Source organism: Rhea pennata, chromosome 9 (assembly GCF_028389875.1).
Source record: "Rhea pennata isolate bPtePen1 chromosome 9, bPtePen1.pri, whole genome shotgun sequence".
In the NCBI taxonomy this organism is placed as follows: domain Eukaryota; kingdom Metazoa; phylum Chordata; class Aves; order Rheiformes; family Rheidae; genus Rhea; species Rhea pennata.
The window spans coordinates 6,764,853-6,784,728 of record NC_084671.1 but is presented as its reverse complement, the minus strand read 5'-3'; the positions used below and the strand labels follow the sequence as shown (position 1 = coordinate 6,784,728).

Genomic DNA, 19,876 nt, shown 5'->3' with positions numbered 1-19,876 from the left:
AACTGCTCACAAGGCATAGCTTCATTCAGATTTTGAGCTGAAAAATAATGGTAAAGGCACAACAATACCAAAGAAGAACTACTGGAGGGCATTCAAGACCTTTGCAAAGTGGTGCTCTTAAAGTTAACAGTTAAACTTGCCACATGCATTTGAGGTGACAGATCCTGCTTTAAATCCAAGCTGACTCACATTGTTTTTCTTTTTCCTTAGCACTCCTAACACTCAGCAATTAAATTGCATTTGCAAATGGAAGTGGCATAAGAATGACTCTTTCCTTGAGTACAGAGAAAAGCAAGAAGTGGGGATGCCATCCCAAAATTCTCAATAAGACCAACACATGCAGGAAGTTGAGGGGACACATATGATTGCACCGTTCTCACAGGCTCTCCAGCATCTTTTTGTCATGAAAGCCTGTCCTGTCTTTGCTTTGGAGTCAGTGCTGGATAGTTAGCAATAGCAGGCAAGTTCCATCCCAACAGATTGATCTGCTTTTTATAGATGTTCTTCCATCCAAGGGACTGAGGAATAAAGGTCCCCCAGAGCTGATCCTTAGACATCAGGATGTTTTTGCTGTCTCTCCTAGCAGGTCTTCAAAGATGTCTCTGGGCATAAATACTGATCTTTTCTAGTTTAAAGGGAATTATGGGAAAAGGGAATAGTTTAGCCATGAGGTTTTGGGGGAAAACCTTTTCTTGGGAAGACCCGTGACTCAGATGAGATTGCCTGTTATGAGTATAGTCTTCAAAAGAAAGGTCATCAATTGTTCATCTTCACTTTTTTTTCCTTTAAAATCTCCTTGGGAGACCAGACACCAAAGGCGAGGCCCATCTAAAAAGAAATAGTATTATAATTTAGTCCCACAGTAATGTTTTACTGTGCTATTGCATTTCTGAGGCGCAAATTTGACTCTGCGTACTGCAGATGCTGGTTACCTTGCTACCTGGTTTCTCAAATGTGTATCACTTTTCGTTATTAATTGGGCTAGCTCTTTTACCCTGAAGTCTCCATTTATGTTTGCTCTTTACTTAACCTTCACTGTACCTATCAGAGATGATTTCATCTTCATCTGATTGGTTGGCCAGTTTATTATGTTTTCTACTGCAGCTTAGTAGGCTCTTGAATTCTGCTATAGTTCATGTAATTCTCATCGTGTGGTTCAGTTCCCCAAGGAATTTTTTCTCCTGCCAGCAGCAGTTATTTACTCTCTCTTCCTGCATTTTTCATTGTCACTGAAACACCACCTCTGACAATGTTCAACCTCTTCTAATCCCTTTAAAAATAAACCCTGCTGTCAGGTATTTATTTATTTATTTACTTTGAACCAACTATAAACTTAAATAGCATTGCTATGTCCACAGAGCATGTGTTGGCACAGATGCCCAATTTGTTTCCCTTAGCTACGTGGCATGTTCTCTCATTTTTCTGGAGAGTCAAGCAGAGAGAGAATTTTCTCTTTGCCTTTCTTTTCTTAATCATTGGAGAAGCACCCAACAGACACAGCATGATAAGAGAGGATTTTTACCTGTTTTCTTAGCTGATGACTCAATATACTCATTCCTTAGTGCTTGCACAAAAAAAGAATTTTGGGCGGCTTTCAAGAATAGCAGGGAAGAACCTTTTGCTGTATCTAAAATGCTGCGTGACTATTTCATGTTGATAAGAGCTCTCTTTCTCTCATTAACTGATTGCTCCTCCTTATTTTAATGAGCACAGATGTATCTGGGGACACAGCTCTCAGGCTTTCAAACACGGATGATTAGCTGGAGGAGACCCATTTTGTTCCCTGCTCTTGTGCCATGCTAACTAGTCTGGGTCAGACTTACAATTCCACCTACCAGAGATCACAGAAATCTTCTTTCTTGCTGGTCTCTCATGCAAGGTCATGTCCTCAGAAAACAGCTTTCCATTTGATAAAAATAGTTCATGAAAAAGTTGTCTCGGTCTCCCCTCTAAGAGTTGGTTCAACAGAACATCATAGGACCAGAAGGGCTCCCCTGGCTCCTCAAGTCACATCACCTCCTGTTGTACACCTTTATGTCATATAATGTCCTATCCATAAACAGAGACGAATCCACCCTAGGACTGGTTAGGCTTTCTGTCATTTCTGCTTTCGCTGAAACACATTTCAGATGCTCAAGAAACAGAATTGCCAGCCCAGTCTTATTTGCACCTATTTATACACAATGATCCTTCTGTTATCGTTGTCTTTTATCTCTCTCCTTCCCTTTTCAATTACTTGTTCTCTTTGGAATTTAGCCCTTAGTGTATTTGTTGAGATGACTAATAAGCTCTTGGCATTTTCATTAATAGACTAATCAAACCACAATTCTATCAAAAGATGTAGTCTTCCACCATGCTGGTATCTCCGCTCCATGCTGCTTGGGTTTAAATTAGCCTCTCCAAACACAGCTGACTGGGAGCATGTGCAATATTGCAAGAACTGCTTCCCGAGGCTTCTCCTCTCCATGCAAGTGCATGGGGTCTTTCCCTCAGCCAATGGAAATACCAGTTCATTGGCTCAGGTCTTTCTTCTTTGGTTATTTTCACCTCTGGACGCCCAGATTATACCCAAATTCCTGCTTTTGGTCCTCAGAGGCCTTTTATTTTGTGCTATTAAAATGGGTAAAATTAGCTATACCATGATTATTTGTATTTTTGAGGGTTGAAAGAAAACTATTTTTCTTTTTCATGATGACTCATGAGGTAGAGAAAGCAAAAACGGCATTGTTATCAAATTCTTAGATTAAATATATGAATTATTTTATAGTCATTTTGATAACAATTTCCATAAACACTTGACGATATTTTTGTAGTGCAAGTTTTGGAAGAAGCAAAAAAGGTTAAGGTCAAGGTCTTTTTAAAGAAAAGTCCATTTTAAAAAATAGAACACACTTCATTGAAAAGTAAATTTCATTCAAAACTTTCCATCCATGCTGTTCAATGTATGATTGGATTTAGAATCATCTACCTAGGAACCAGAACAGATGTGAATTGCAGCCTCAGCTTGCCACTATATGTAACTGCCAGAACAAAGGTCTGCTAAAAATACTGGAAGCGGTTTTGAAAATCTATGCCAATATTTTGAATTTCAGGCATTTAAATACATTCAAAACCTTGATTAAATGAATGGAAATTTCGCTCAGAAGGGTTGAACATTCAGATACGCAATGGCTGGATCTCTTTGAGAACCTAGGCCAAATTGCTTTTGAAAATCTCAGTAGGGTGCTTGTTTGCATTTTTGGCATCAGAATACTTTTGAAAATATGGCACTAAGGCTGCCATTCATCAAACACTTCAGCAGGTGCTGAGATTTTATGCAAGGCCTTGGCCAAGCTTCTGTATTCACATGCTTAAAATTAACCGTGTGCCTAGCAGTGTAGAGGATCAGAGACCACCTCTGCAAGTTTTAGTACACCAAGGTTATCTATGTGAACACTTTGGATGTCCCTAGTCTGCAAACAAACCATAGGTTTACACATTGCACAGCTGCCTTAACCTCGTCACTGAAACTTTAAAGGTAATCCATAAAAGTCAGATAATATTTAACACAGGGGATTATGGAAAAGCTATTTCCAAATGAAAACATTGCATTCATGTTTGTTATCTGCTGTCTCTCCTTCATACATATTATAACTATGTATTTATTTTTCTAGTACTACTAGAGAGATTGCGTATAGAAAGCCTTTTTTTCCTCTTTATAATTGTCAGAAGCAGTATCTTAAAGGTGCTGGATGCCTTATTGCTTGTAGCATTACCAGCACATATATATTTGATGATAAGCCTCAAGGCATAAGACTCAAAGGATAAGTGTATTTTCTGTGACTCTCTTCTAACCCGCCTGCTTTTGCCGAGAGAGCAGGACAATTTCTGTGCATGTTCACACGTGATAGAGAAGTTGCAGTACGCCAGCCTCCTTGGTTGCTTGCAGCAAGTCACAGAAGAGTCCCAAGTGATTAATCAAGCAATGGCTGAGCTAGCATCCATCCCCTACCTGCAGGACATCAGTCAGCAGGATGCTGAATTGGTAAGTATTTGTTTCTAATCCTTGTTCTGGCCTCCCCAGGCAGGAAGCAAAGGAGGGAAGGTTTGGGGCAGAATATTGTCTTATTATTTGCTCTGAAAGTCAGTTTTGAGTGTGTGGACTGGGAATGGTTTTGAAATCCTGCTGCAGTGGCTTGTCAGAGGAGCTGCTCATCACCTGCAAGGATAACTTTCATAGAACCAGCATGACTCATCTGTACGCATATTTAAAATATTAAAACCTCTTCTTTTCCCCTAAACCTCCCCAAATCAGTCTGGGAAAATGATTGCAATTATTCAGATCGTGCTACTTTAAGATACCTGACATCGCAAGCCACCTGCACCAAAAGAGGCAGAATCTCATAGCTAAAAGCAGAGGAGTGGGGAGTCAGGAGAGAAAAGATATTCACTCCTGGCTCCATCAATGACTTGGCTCCCTGTCTCTGATTAAATTCATATAATACCTTCTGTGCTTTTGTTTGTCCTTCATAAAATTAGGACAGTGATATTAGCAGGATTGTTGTGAGGCTGGAGTCATTAATATCTTGACACTGTATTGATAACCCACAAGTAGAAAGTGATGCAAATGTATGGTTATTTTTCCATGCATATTGAGCTCCTTCCCTCCTGTACCAGAAAACCCAAGCACACACAAGTTTTATACATTTCACACTGGCAAAAAAAATTCCTTCACTGCCCCTTAATTTATATACAGTCCAGTTTTGATGATCCAGTTGCAGTTCACTAAAAACTCCTGTTTTCCCCTAGCCAGCCCCGTGACGTTTGCTTGCAGCCCTGCAAAGCCCGCGAGCTCTGCAGAGCTACGGCTGCGCGGGGGCTCGCTCTGGGGAAGACGAGCGGCGGCCTGCCGCTGCGGGACGGCGTCGCCAGACTTTGAAGTCTCGGCCAAGAGAAGGGGAAACCACACTGCAGAGCAGAAGACGTTCTCCTTTGGATGCAAGCCTTCTGCCATTAAGCTTCAGCAGTCCCACATTTCAAGGCTGACTGAAGGGTCTTGAGTTATGGGTACATATTTCAGTTAGAGGCTTTCTCCAGGGTGCAATATTTTCAGTGCATCGCCGCTTTGGCATGGCCTATTACGCGCCTCCCTATATCTTGTCGTGTAGTAATCATAAGCCTGATCTCCCGGAAACCTTTCTGGGAGAAGGTGCTAGGCCACCTAATACGCAGGTCTGTAGTCTCTTAGGGGTAGGATTTGGCAGAACAAGGATCTGTTCTGGGGTATTTCAGTGACAGGTTGTAAATCTTTCGATGGAGACACTCATGCATGGTTTATTGAGGCCAAGGTAAAAATGATTTTTAAAGGGAAAAGGCAGAACGTCTCTGCCAGCTATCCAGTCTACAGTATTAAAGTGTATTAATTCAACATTCATTTATTTTCTTTTGTCTTTTCCTCCTCCTGCAAACTGAATCTTTAATCTGTGTATGTGGAAACAGAGGCTCAGATGCTTTGCAGCTGGGATCTTGTAGCAAACCCCAGGCCCCACGGCATTAAGGCACACTGCTGCAAGCGAGAGTGGATTTACCAGAGGGTGATTAATGGGCTTTAACTTCCTCCTCTGCACCAAGCAGCACAGCACATGCTTCTTTGCATGCCCCTCCGGGCTTTTCCCCAACCCTGCTGCAATCGCATCAAGCCTAGAACATTTCTGCCCATAGCGGGTTCAGCACACCTAAGTCATCCAAGGAGCGAGCAAAAAAATCCCCATTTTTCGGCCTGTGTGTCACCAGGCAGGAATAACCATTTGCTGGACAGGGTTGTACCGGCGTGATTCAGTATGTGCCTCCAAGGACATTGCAGCTTCCCCAGTGCCCGTGGGGAAGGGAACCACGGCACAGGCACCGATCCCACTCGCCTCTCACTCTTCAGGAATACTTCTAAAAAATATCTAAATAGTTTAGAGGGTATTTTTCCATGAAGGAAGCAGAGCAGGCCCGATTTTAATCTCTTGTACTAATATAAATTTAAAGTAATTCCTCTGAGGTCATTCTGAATTTAAACTGGCAAAACTGAGATAAGACTTTATGACCACGCAAGCCCGTTAAATTGTCTGGTTAAAAAATGCTAAGGATGCCAGATATTTATTATCACATACAGTATAAGTTGTATAAAGTTTAAAACACATTGAATTTATAACAGTGCAATTTGCACTGATACAGCATGGATCCCAAGGGCATTTCAGTTATAAACTCTCCTCTGTAAATGTCTTCCTGCAACTAAATAAATAGCGTCCTAATCTATGGCAAGGAGAATCTCAGCTGAGGGCTTTTTAGGTTAGTATTTATTCATAGATCCTGGGAGAATAAAGATTTCAGTTAGTTTGAACAGTTGAATATAAGCGGTAAGGAGAACTCTTGACAAAATCTTTCCAAGGTTTACGAGTGCCAGGTCACAATGTTTGTACATCATAAAACCAAGATAAAAGATTGTTAAAAAAACAGAAATCTACTCCAGTTTAAAATTGAATGAGGGCAAGACACACACACACACACACACACACACAAAAAATGCAGTATTTTTCCTTGGAAGAGATTTTCCAAGAAAGATCAGCTTTAGGAGAATTACTGTGCCAACTGTCCTGCTCTTGAGCATTCACATTTTCTCTGCCAGCAAAGCTGGTCAAAAATAGTGATAAAAATTAAAAGCAAAATGCACACTGGGCACTTTGCACTGGGACATATCAATTTCAGTGAAACTTTAAGGTTTCACTGAAGGTTTTCTCCTGTTTTTACTTTTTGCCCAGAGCAGTGAACTCTCTGCCCTGGCCCTCAGGGGTGACAGACTGAGTGAGGTCCTAGTCCCGGCTCCTGAACAGCTTGAACAACTCCAAAACACTCAAAAAAAAAAAAAAATAAAATAAAATAAAAGGGGGGGGACAAGAAAACTTCCCTTCTGCTGACCAGGTCCTGCTCTGGCTTGTTCGAAGCAGGATTTGTGCTTTGCCCTTCCGCCCTTAATACCCTTAATCTCTGGTCTGCGTCTATTCTGGATTCATGGGAGATTATCTGTCACAGGAGTAGTCTGATGGAAAATTTCTGACAGGTTCTTGACTCCTTTAAAGTCAGCGGCAGAAATTTGAGTTTTGTTTTTCATGAATAATGATGCATAAGACTTCGAAACTAATGTTTTCATCGAACGCTTGGACCACTGAGATTTAATTCAATGGTGGCACATGCCCAGTGAACGCAAGCCAGAACCGAGCGTAGCAAGCTTATTTAGAGAGTCAGAAGAATATTCAGGCATCCTTTACCCGGTGTTGAGGCACAGAGGTGGAATTTTAACTAGAAAATCCTGAACGTGAAGGTAAAATTACGGAAATACCGAGCTGTTCCTTAAACCACAAGGCAACATCTTTGTGCCTTGCTCAGATGAAGCCGACACATTGCCTCATGTGCTCGTATTAGACTGCTGCTCCACCTAGGCACAGGAGGAAGAACAACAGGTGATTTTATGTGAATGCTTAAGCTCACACTGTCCGGTCTATCCAGACTCATAAAGACTAATAAATTTGGGAAGAGCCACCAAAACTCACTCTTTGGGTTCACTTTTAACCAGCTAAACATAGCAGAAGAGACGTAATACAGCATAATATAGTATCGTACGCATTAAATACAAGTTCCTCCCAGTTTCTTCCTGGTATTAGCTGCTGCCGAGCCGGGCTCCCCGAAGGAACGGACAAACTGGATCCCACCCACCTCTCCGTGCTACCGAATTAAGTGCAACCAAAACAGCTTTTAGGAAGCGTGCTGGCATGAAGCAATACTACCACCAACCTGAATTTTAGGCCTTTCCCTCTAGCACTAAGTACTGATTAGCATGTATTTTTCTACAGCTTCTCTTTATAGTTTGCACTAGAAATTGTCAGCCTTGTTTTTATGCTCTGTTATGCTGAACGACGGGAGGGAGGGAGGGGGCTCTGTCAAAGAAAAGGACAAGGAAAGGAGGGAAAATGAGCCAGATACTTTCAGCTACTGTAAAAGCTTCTCAGCATTAGTGTTGTCCTCTTGTGAGGTTTTACATGCTGCCTTAAATTATGATACATTAGCCTTGGGAGAAAATACTAAAAAGCATTCATGTACTACACAGAATATCCCAGAGAGCTAAATAATGAAATATGGAACCTTTATTCTTTACAACCCAAGTCTTCCTTTGCTAAATATGAACATTTACTGCATTAAAACCTATAGACTCAAACACAAATTTTCCAGAGGATTTTTCCCCCATTGTTAAGTATTTTATAACCACCATAATACAATGTAATGGCTGAAGCAAAGATGAGGTGGCGGTGCTCATTGTGTGAAAGATGAGTAATAAAATCATCAGCGTACAAATGATTTTTTAATTAGGTTTTAATCTGTGTATTTAGAGAAGTTATTTCTGTGTGAATTCCACACTGATAATTTTTATCTTGCTACCACAGCTGCAGTCGCTAATGGCAGATGCCATGGACACCCTTGAAGGAAGAAGAAGTGATAAAGAACGTGTGTGGAATAAAATTCAGAAGGTAAAACCTGCAGCTAAGGGCAGAAGAGTACATTGTTCCTTGGGGAGTAAATGTCCATCTGAGTCGTATCTGTTCCAAAGGTAGAAAGAAAGTAGGTGTCATTTTAAACCTGACTGTATGTCTCAAAACATCAAGCACCTACCACAAATATGTATTTATTTCTTGCTTTAACTCCTGCGGTTGATCTTTGCCCGTGTTAACAGTCTCCTCTGGTTATCAAATGGGGAAACTGAATAGCTTAGTCTGGGCTGATAGGGCTCCTCCATCTCTGTCACATGGGATAACGCCCTAATTATTGGCGTGGGAAGGCGCGTTGGTAGGGAATAAAATTCAGCCCAGCAAATTAAGTTCTTCCTGGAGCTCAAACGAGGCTTTGGTGCTGTGAAATGTAAAAGACATGTAAATGCCTTTCTGGAGTCTCAGCACAGCGATCGGTCAAGTTAATTCTTAAAGGATTTGGGAAATGCAGGGAGCCTTATGTTGGTTCTCCGTACGGATGAACGTGACCTGATGCAATGAGTAACAGGGCAGGCCGGGAGGTAGCACCAAACCAAAGCACTTGACGACTCTGGGCGTTCAGCGCCACTGACACGCAGCCGCTTCTGAGAAGAAGGGTGGCCACGCACCACCGGGAAGGGCCACTTCTGCGAAAGGCTCAGCGCGCTGCTCTTGCCCCGACTCCTGCGGCTCTGTCGGAGCCCAGGCGGCCGCCCGCGGCGCTGCTGGAAGGCTGAGGAGCAGGGCGCTGGGGCTTAAAACCTGACAGGACTTGAAATCGGCCCTCTTTGGCACTCAGGGCTGGCAGACAGACCGCAGGGAAAATTTCTGAGAAGGTAAACTCTGGCTGCCCTGAGTCAGCGTGACCAGGACTGCTGTGCTGAGACAAAACCCGGGCCTGTTCCTCGGCGCCAGGTCCCCCGCGGGCGCGGGTAACAGCAGCCCTGGAATCCATGGTTGAACCTCCCACGTTCTCTCAACCCACGAGATTCGCCGTGTTCACCGGTGCCACCAGCGTGGGGCACTGCAGAAGGCCTCAGGAGCCCAGCCCGCGTGCCAGCTACTGTTTTGCAATCTGGATCTATCCTTTTATCGTTATTTTAAACGGTATGAACTTTTCTAGATAAAGCAAATATGACAGAGGCGTCCAAAACAATTCAGTTACACCAGCTGAGGGCCAAGGCACTTCCAGAATCAATATTCACCAGTCACTTGAATTAAAGTTTTCAGGTGGCAACGTGTCTGCGATGGCGTCTGACTAGGTGTAACGCCTTGTTGAGATGTCAGATCAGTGGCTCATAATAAAGTTTTCAAAGTGCAGATTGTTTTTAGAAACTAACTAAAACCTAGGAGCCCAAAATAATAAACAGATTTGGTTTCACTGCAGAATGCTCATGAGGCAGAACAAATGGTAAATGTGCACACCATTCTTGCATAGCGCCGAAAGATTTTCTAAATCTCTCACACCTGCCTACAGATTCTGTGAGAATCTTTTGTCATACATCCACTGTGCGTGTGTGTGTATGTGTATTTATGATATACAATCATATATGTTTATACAACTCTATACGTATTTCTTGCCATGCTTAATAAACTTTGACAGCAATAAAAATGTAGAGTCATTGACATATTTACAAATACCCAATTCCTTGTTCTCTTCTAAAAGTTACCTTCCCCAAACTCAGAGCGTGGACTTATGCACCAGAGACAAGTTTCTTCCAAAATTTGTATCTAAAGCAAGTATTTTAACCTGTAGTTAGGTGTTTAAATAACCCTCCTGATTTCCAGACCTCTGAACAACCACAATGCGACAGGAGCTGCTGAGAAGGGAACATGGCTGAAAGCCAAATCAAGTAAACAGATATCTAAATATTTATTAACAGCTCATTGAAATTTTATTGCTGATACTAAAACGATTCCCACATATTCCAACAGAGACTAGCTAGTATATCATTGTAATTTTAGTAAGGCTTCAAAATATTTTCATTCGGTGTATTTATATGTATGTATGTATGTACATTCTTCATATTTCTCTGGCTACTTTTACTTTCAGTGTAATGTTAACTGAAACCAAGCTAACATTTAAAAATGGACTGGCATCCCATATTATGCCATATGAATTTGTGCAAAATTCTATATTTAGGAATAAAATTCAGTGAAGCCCTGAAAATCTGCTCCGTGCCATTTTAAAATGTGGTGCTTAACAATTTGTTTGCAGTCTGAACATAGCTTTGCATTTCATTTTTGACAACTGAATAAGTGAACTTGATACCAGGCTTCATGTTCCAAGTGGAGCTTACTGTTTGTTTCGTAATATAAAAATCTATTTCTATGTTATTTCAGAATTTTAAAAAATGAAAAGATTAATCAAATACTCCTTTTTTATTTTACTTTTTTTTTCTCAAAAATCTAAATTTCAGCATACTCAGCATGTGCTCAGAGAAATTTTCTAACTGAAGAGGAAGCAAAACGTTCTAGGAGCTTTTTCACCAGCTCTAATTAAGAATGTTAGGCTAGGTTAAAGAACCCTAATAAGCAACTGAGAAAGAAGATTAGGGCAGATGATGAAAAGCTGATGTGGCATGGATTACAGCCTGTAACTTAAATGTGCTAGAACTATTTAGTTCAGAATTTCTCAGTTCATTCATTGTGTGACACTGATTGCAGGACCCTACAAAGGGCCTTCACGCAGATCTAGTTATAAGGTGGTTATTTGTATTTATGCTATTGAATTAATTTACATATATTGGAAAGTGAAAAAGAAAATAAAGGGGCTTATGCAAGCAGCTATAAATGTAAAACTCCCCAAAAGCTGACAGCTACACTACCACCAACGAAGTTCGGCTTTTGCAGTAGAAACAGCTGTTGCGCCCAATGAAAGCACTCAAAAAATTTCCTCTGATGCAGCAGAATTATAGCTTTGCCTATTTTCCAAATGGTTAAAGGGTCTGTCATAATTCCCATTACAAAACACTGTTCTCAGAGTTTACTTTTCTAAGTCAGCCATAAAAAATTCATTTGGGCTGAAGTGGGACATACCAGGGCACCAAGCCTGACATCCAGGCACTTTGTCAGAGCGCAGGGCATATCAAATCAGCCTGAAATTAATCTGGGCAATTTTGAATTTACAGGAATGACAAAGTATGTGTAGTTTCAAGTGTTTTGGCTGCTGCACTGTTCATCCAGTCTAGTGACAGCTTATATTTTTAAGTGAACTGATTTGTCAAATGGGCTAATTATTTCTGGGAGTTTTAAATAAGAAGAAAAGAAAATGACCTAGAAATTAGCTTGAGGAAAGTGAATGGCACTGCAAAGGCAATGCCTTTCTCAGCATTAACAGGATATTTTCCTGTCTTTCCAGCCACTAGGAGGACTGACCTAGGAGAGCCCAGATTACCTTGGGAGATCATGAAATATCCCCTTTACGCACAGGTTAGATGGATAGCATGAAGAACACCCAGAGGCGAGTCTCAAAACCTCTTTCATGTCTGTTCTCCAGAATTTCACAGGCACTTTTCCTTCCAGCCCCTCAGCTAAAATTTGAGCCCAGGCTGCTGAGCCCATATGAGAAAGCCATCAGCAGTCCGTGTCAGCGGCGCTTCCAGCAGGATGCAGCGGTTCAGAGGGACAAGTGACAACTTGCCATGTCCTGCCTGGTTTCCTCCCCTGTTTCTCCAGCTTATGCAGGTGGCCACGAAGAGTTTAGCCCATCTGTACAAGCAGTTATATACTCTTGAACACATGCTACAACACTTAACTGCCCTCCGAGCAGTGACTCTACAATAGGTCTCCTGCACAGACACCTGGAGGTACAGATCTTTCAATTAATTGAAGAAGGGACTGAGTCTCAGTTAACTTCGCTCGAAATGAGGAACAAATGGATACACGAAATGTACTTTACCCCCTTCCTTCTTTTTATAGTACTCAGAAAATCTCAAATTAAACTTGCCACTGTCCAGACTGCTGGCTTTACAGAGGATTTAAGGCACCACAGAGTTTACAAATTTGTTTTTAGTTATGGGCTCTGTCCAAATTGTGCTATGGGTTGAGCCACAAAGGGACTTTGCACCACCAGAATTCCTTAAGAACAGTCTTCTCTGAAGCCACCAATAGGAGTGGAAAGCCCACACAAAATAGTCAATAGGAAATGCTACGGGAAAGAGCAGAGACCAAATCCCATCTTTTAAAGAGGCTCAAATCTTCACCAGTGGACAGAGGCAGATATATATTTTTACTTACCTCTCCTTAATTGATGATATATTACATCTGAATTTATTAATGTAAAGAGACTGACTTAGCCCGGTGGTTTGGGCAATAACCTGAGACGCACACTGCTCTGCAGTAATGAACAGGAGACTTCCAAGAGAGACCGATGGAAACTCATCTGATAATTAGATTCTGTCCCAGATTTCTCCAGCCACTGGAGCGTTATGAAAATAGGGATACTACCATAATATCCAAGTCTGGCCATTACTGACTAGCCTCTTTGTTGACAGAGTTACGTATGATTTAAGCGAAACATGCAGCGAACAGACCACCAACACGAGCAGGAGAGCTCGACCCTGAATAACTGAGAGAATCAAGTCCCCGCATTGCCATTGCAGAGATGTAGGCATCTCATGACTTTATAGCAACTACAGGTAGAAAGGTTTAGAGGGTCAGCCCTAAGGCTGCTCCTTTCCTTTACGGAGCCTTCATTTCTCTTCGGTTTTGTGAGAGAAAGAGAGAAAGGAGTGATCACCTTTCTATCCTATAAGAATAAAATCATTAATACTAATGAAGTCTCTCAATATCATTACAGTGAGAGGCTTGTTATAAATAAATAGACACTTCAGAGCCTATCAACCATAAATTTGACATCAAAAGAGAAGAGAGTCAAATAAGGCAGCAAGTGCCAATAGAGCTCTGCTTCCTTTATGAAGATAATAACGTAGTTCTATTTATCTCCTCCAGGAGAAAAATAGCCCCTAGGACTTCATAGGACTTTCTTAGGATCCTCTTAACATCATTTGAGCAGCCACGGGATAGACATGAGCTGGCAAATAAACACTTTCCTGTACTTCTACATGTGAGACACTTCATAAAACCTTCACAACTGAGTTTACCTCAAGGGCATCACATACTTTGCAATTTAGATAAGTTATTATGCCCATCATTTGCTGAGCTCAATGGAATGTCTGTTTCATAAATCTGAAAGCAGAGCAAACATGGATGAGTGAATAAAGGAACAGATGTAACTTACATAAGGATAAGTATATAACAAAAGCTGCACTAATATATGTGAATATGAAATGAAGTAAAATTAGTCTAACATATTATATAATCTTTTAGCCAGGCAAACAGATTTTCAGTAGCTGACCTCTGCTTACTGCATCTCTGCCTTTTGCAACAGCAGGGGAACACTATCTTATGAACTGTGCTCTTCACCGACATTATCTCTTAATTGAAAATCAAGGCATGGAAAAGGGCCATAGACTAGCTAGTCTTTAGATCAGCCGGAGAAACAAGAAGGAAGATTCATAGTATGTTGATGGAAAGTGGACGTGTTGCTGAGGTTGGCTATTTGATGTATATGACATTGGAAGGTCCTGTCAAGCCATGCAGGCCCACGCCACAGCCGCTGAAGAACTCAGCTTGCTGACACGCACTCTGTGCTGAGAAGCTGCAGACTTCCAAAGTCAATCGGGTTTCAGTGCCCTCTCATGAGTTGTCTTGAAACCAGTTCCTGGTCTGTTCTGCTCCAAGAATGCGTTACAGCTGGGCTTTCCGCAAACACTCGCATCCATTGTGCAAAGGAAGCGAAAAAGGAAAGGATGGCAAAGGAGTAAGTGAATTTGCAGGAATAGCTGTGGAAGTCTAATCGAGTTATTCAATGAAGAGAGAGAAATGAAAATACAAGAGGAAAATAATTTTAGGGGCATTGATACAGGTAGACTGATAGTGAAGGAGAGGAAGAGCAGAGCAACCAGGTAGAGGAGAAGAGCTAAAATTTTGATGAGAGCTGACCAAAAATCGGCTTCATGACGAAGTTGGAGAACACGTTAAGACATTCTGCAAAAAATTAACTCAGAATTAATTATATCCTTGATAGGGACAAGAAGTAGCTGTAGCAAAGAGGGTTTTTAACCTCATGGTATCTGAAGAACAGATAAAGTTAGAAGAGCGCTTGTGTAGGACAGACCTGTGCTGACGAATCTGAGGTGATACAGGAGAAAGGCAATAGAAAGATGACCAACCCAAGAATCTCATAATGAATTCAGCACTACTGTGGGGACAGTAAAAGCGTATGATGGAGTTCACAGAACTATTTGCGTAAGAGAGGTGACTGTGGGATTTCAGGTATTATCAGAACTCCTGGCCCCTAAAATCAGAGCCTGTGGGTCTTTGGTTTTACCTGTCTCACGTACAAGAGAAGTAAAGACATCCCCAATGCCACTGGAGCATGTCTATCAGCTGCCTCCTCTTTTAGACCTCAGCAAGATGCTGAAAGGGTCTCCAGCTACATGGCAAGAAGCAATTGCATCCTGCCTGGTTTCCCCCTCCAGACAGCGATATCTAACATAAATATGAGCTTAAGAGGTGACATCACACACTAAACAGCTATACCTCCAGATCACTGATAGACTACCAATGTGACATTAAAAAAACATAGAACGTGACTACCAATGTGACATAAAAAAAACATAGAATGTGACTAATAAGAAACTTTGAGCTTTCAGGCATAGAAAGCTTTATTAAGGTCTGAATTAGACACCTCAAGTTTCAAGTTTGCTGTTCTAAATCAGTTGGTCTGCTAATGGTATCATCTCTACCCGTAATTCTCAGGCCATCACAGCTACAGCATAAGCACTGCTAACACTACTGGGAGAAAATGTTTTGCTATGAGAAAGGCCTTGCTCTATTGCGCCAAGCTATAGGATAAGCTAGTTCACTGGAATCATTTTGAAGAGCAGCAAATATGGCAATCGAGCGGTAAACGTCTTAAACGTTGGAGTAATGTAGGTGGCTGTAGCCGCCAGGCAGTTAAATCACAGGATGCTGGGCATTAACAATCCCTGCATGGGCATTTAGATAAGTTTGGGGAAATCCCCAGCCCTTGCTAATCACGCTGTCAGTTATAACTGAGCAGCCTGCTTACCTGCTGCCCTCTGCTAGAGACGGTCTCCAGCCCTTTAAACACTTGCTACCAGATTTTCTTGCTGCTGTTAAAAACGGCACAAGTCAACAAGACTGCTCATAGTAAGCACTGAGCTTTATAGTGTTTTCAGGAGAGATTATAAATTACAAAGGGACTTTTTCAGTTGTAAGATGGTTACTAAATGTAATTCTTTACCATCATCATTATTGTTATTGTTGTTACTCAGTTCCTCCTCAGCAAACACTCTCTTTCCTCCATCTGCTTTTAGCATCGACTGTTTGCTAATGTGCTATCCTCTTTCCTACAAGTAACATTGGTTTTCAGTATTTCACTAATTTCAGTCCTTTAGGATGGAAATGTCTGCTGTCTGTCACAGTCCTTTCATTAAAGAAAGGCAGCGCATACAAACCAGGTGTGTGAAAATACAGAAATAGAGCATGAGGGGCATCAGCATCTAAAACAACAAAGATTTCCAAAAACAACTCCAAGGCAAGAATTGTGCAGCTATTTGTGTTACCTTGCCAGACAAATGGAGCACAAAGATTTTGACCTTCCCACAGTAGCTAAGACCACCACGTGGCACTGTGTAAACCTGCTCCCTTCTGAAAGCAACTTTAACAGCTCAAATGTGCTTCACTTAACACACGAACAATAAAATTGTGATTTTTTCCAGACCTTCAGGGCAAATCTTTGTTCTAGTCAACTTTACTGGAAGGCATAGATGAGGACTTAATTTTTAATAAAATATTGGTAGTTCTTCCTCAAGCATCTACTCAGCTTTTCCTCCACACTCTATACAGTCATCCCTGCTAATTCTGTAAGCCCTTTAAGTGGTATTCTTTTGGTTATATTCGCTCTAAGGAGTGCTTTAGTAAGCAGCTCTAGGAGACAAAGGAAAATGTTGAGAGGTACTTCATATTTAAAGGCAACTCATTTGCTTTCTATTACTAATAGCTCCCAAGTAAAAATAGATTCTGTATGCTAGAAGATCATTTTTGCCATTGCATGTTATGTATAGCTCCTGCAGACATTTTCAAAAGCACCTATTACCTATTTGAGACTAGTACCTCTAATTTCTTCTTGGATTTAGGAAGCTTGGATGTTTAGGCACTCTAGAAAACCTATATGTATGCCTCTCTGAAACATGCTTTTACAGTTTTACCCTATTAATCCTATAACACTGGGAATGAGTCTGCTTGCTGCATATCTGTCTACATTTTTCTCTAAATGAAGTGAGCACTTTTCCTTCACTGCTCTGTCCTGATGGGACACTGGCTCCTTCATTCCTGTTATCCTAAACCCTAGCAGCTACTGTAACTGACATTTTGTATTTCTATTCAGATTTATGCTGATTTTTTTTTTTAAAGTGCATTTAAGTTAGTCTGTGACCAGAATAGTTTTCCCATGTTTTGGGTAAGTCACAAAGTTTCCTTTGGACTATTAGTAAGTCATTGAACATGGACATCTATTCCTTGGAACAGCCTCCTTGCAGCAAAAATTGACACATTTAATGACATCTGTGATACACTAGGACTTGCACCAGCCTGAAAGATAGGTAGTACCTGTGTTTCTTTCACTGTAGTTGGTGCATATTACACAATTAAGAAACATGTGCGAGATGTCTTATCTGAGTGAGGCAGAACAAAAAATATACTAGTGCTGTGCACATTTCAGGGCAAATCTAGCTGCATCCAGGCAAATTCAGAAGTGACTGATTGGGCATTACTAGAAATGTAGTAAGTTCTGGCAGAAAAGGAGGTGGTAACTTCCCATAAAGCCCTACTTTGAAGAGGAGGTTGGTCTAGGTGACCTCCAGAGGTCACCTACTCTGAAATTTTTCAATAATTGTAATTCAGCTGCAGCCAGCAAGCGCTGCTTATATATCCTCCATGCCGCCAGAGAATCAGTCAGGATGACGTCCAGAGAGCAGAGCTGAACGGTCAAAGCAGCGAGGTGTCAGGGATTCGGGAGCAGTCGCTGCACCGTACTGGGAGCCCTCCTCCGCTGCCTTCCCTTTGTCTGTCCATGGGCCACGTGTGCATGAGGGCAGGATTTGAAGTATTTTTATATGCTTCAAACAAGGCCTCTACTGTTCCTCATCTTTGTGTGAAATTCTATGTAATGTGTCTTTCAAGAAAAAAATCCTGTAGTTCTGAATCAAATGCTAAGCCAAAGGGAAATCACATACCACTTTGCCTGATGAGACCTTCTGCAGCTCACCCTTCAAGCTAGTCCTACTACATTTCCTTTTAGCAAAAGACTTCCAGATTTTTATTGCACACACAAACAGCATTAGATAAACATGTCAAAAGTGCAAGCATTTACAGATTTTGCACAGTCTTAGAGAACTATGTAAACCCATTTTAGTTAAGAACGAGCCGATCACCTCAGCATCCACAGTAACCACAGAGCATTTCCGTTTTCTAGTGAATTCAGAACTCAAATTTAGAGCAGACTAATTGACTTGTAGCCCATTCAGTCACTTCTGGGGCATTAATTATGCTTTTCACCTTCTCGCTCTGTGTCAGAATGAAAATGCCTTAGTGTGTGGCAGGGAGAAAAGGCAGACACAACCTTCCTCATTCAACTGATTTTCTTTGAGAGTAAAAGAACAAGGAAACACTTTTTAAATGTACTTAGTCTTGGCAGCAGAGCAAAGGCTGTGCCATCAAGGTTGGCAGCTTATCGATCAGAGGGCATACGCTCCCCTCCAGCGCACACGGAGGTTTTGTCCTTCCCAGTCATTGCTGGGAGTAATTGCACTTGCAAATACTGGGGATATCTTGAAAGTGAGATGACGTGGTAGCAGAGGACTAAAACCCGGTCGAACTCCAAATTGTTTTCATAAGTTCTCAGGTCACCAAGCAATGAAAAAAATCACAGTGAGAAAAAGACCGTAAAGACCCTGCATATCTAGTTACAGTGGAGAACTGCCTTTCGTATACTCAGGAGAGCATTTGAGGGACTTCCCTCCAAGAACACCAACCAGCTGGCACGAGTGCTTACGATGCCTGTACGCAGCCTGCACAGGATGGACGCAGCGCTGCCGACCGACTCCCGAGCGCAGACTGCGGCACGCATCCGCCTTGCACCGACAGCGGGAGGGAGAGGGAGAGAAAGCCCCAGCACAACCAGTGCAAGGGCCTGACCCAGCTTTGCTGATCCCTACACGCCGGGGGACTGGACATGCAAGGAGCCTCCTGCGGGTCATGGGCAGTGATCAGCAGTGAACGTTCCACCACGGACCGAGTCCTGCATTGCTCTTCACGTAGGCCTTAGCGCAGCTCTTGCCTGAGCAGAGACTGAGGGGTTCAGCTATACAGCTCTGAGCTTTGGTGTCAGCATTGGTCTGTGGTTAACTACTGCTATCCAGGAGAAAGTCCCAAGCATTTTCCAAAATCCACTTCCCTCCTGCAGCCGTGCTTCTAAGAGCAATCACTTTGGGGCTGGTTACAAACTATGTCCTTCAACTCACTCTCATCCCACAGATTCCTTTTTAAACAGTTATTGGGGAAAAAAAAGCGACATTATTGATTTAAAAAAAATTTGCATTTCCCAATGAGAGCCACAAAGGTGGCTCACTGCAGTCAAACAGCAGAGGAGCGGGCACAAGAAGGTTTTAAATCAAGGCAAAAAGGCAGAACATTATGCTTCCAATTTACTTTCTTAAAATGAAATGTGCAAGCTAAAAAGCCATGAATAAGCACTACTGAACACCGCAGCCACTGAAAAGACATTTCTAAACCGTTCCCCCCCACCCCACCCCCGTCCTTTATCTTGTCAAGAGACTGTATTTTCATTGTGCTTGTATGGTAATTTAAATCATGCTAGGGTTCAGAGCATACAGTGTAATTGTAAGTCAGCTAGGGTTTGAATGCCATCACTGCTGTGTAAATAACATCATCAGCTCATCAGCTGTGTCAGTAGCATTGCAATTATGTAAGCAACTATTACTTCCACCCTTGATATGCCATATTAGAACTTATTTGGGGGGTTGGAGTTGACAGGTAGTCTATAAATACGAAATGCACATAACAGCAGAGAAGCTGTGATTTGAGGTACGAACATAATTCCGCCCTAGGGCTTCCTGATGACATCACTCACCGGGTGGCCACCGGTGTGCTGTCACTAAGAGAGCGACTGTAAAAATTTGTTCCCTGCCTTGCGCCTCCTTTCTGCGTCCCCCGCACCCGCT

General features: G+C 42.0%; 1 protein-coding gene across 1 annotated transcript in view; it reads left to right on the top strand.

Moving 5' to 3' along the window:
- The window catches only part of SPATA16 (spermatogenesis associated 16), a 90,364-nt gene that overhangs the window by 68,598 nt on the left and 1,890 nt on the right, over window positions 1-19,876 (top strand). Inside the window, exons 10-11 of the mRNA XM_062583028.1 lie at window positions 3,860-4,024; window positions 8,463-8,546. Coding sequence (XP_062439012.1) covers window positions 3,860-4,024; window positions 8,463-8,546 — 249 coding nt within the window. The remainder of the gene's footprint in view (window positions 1-3,859; window positions 4,025-8,462; window positions 8,547-19,876) is intronic.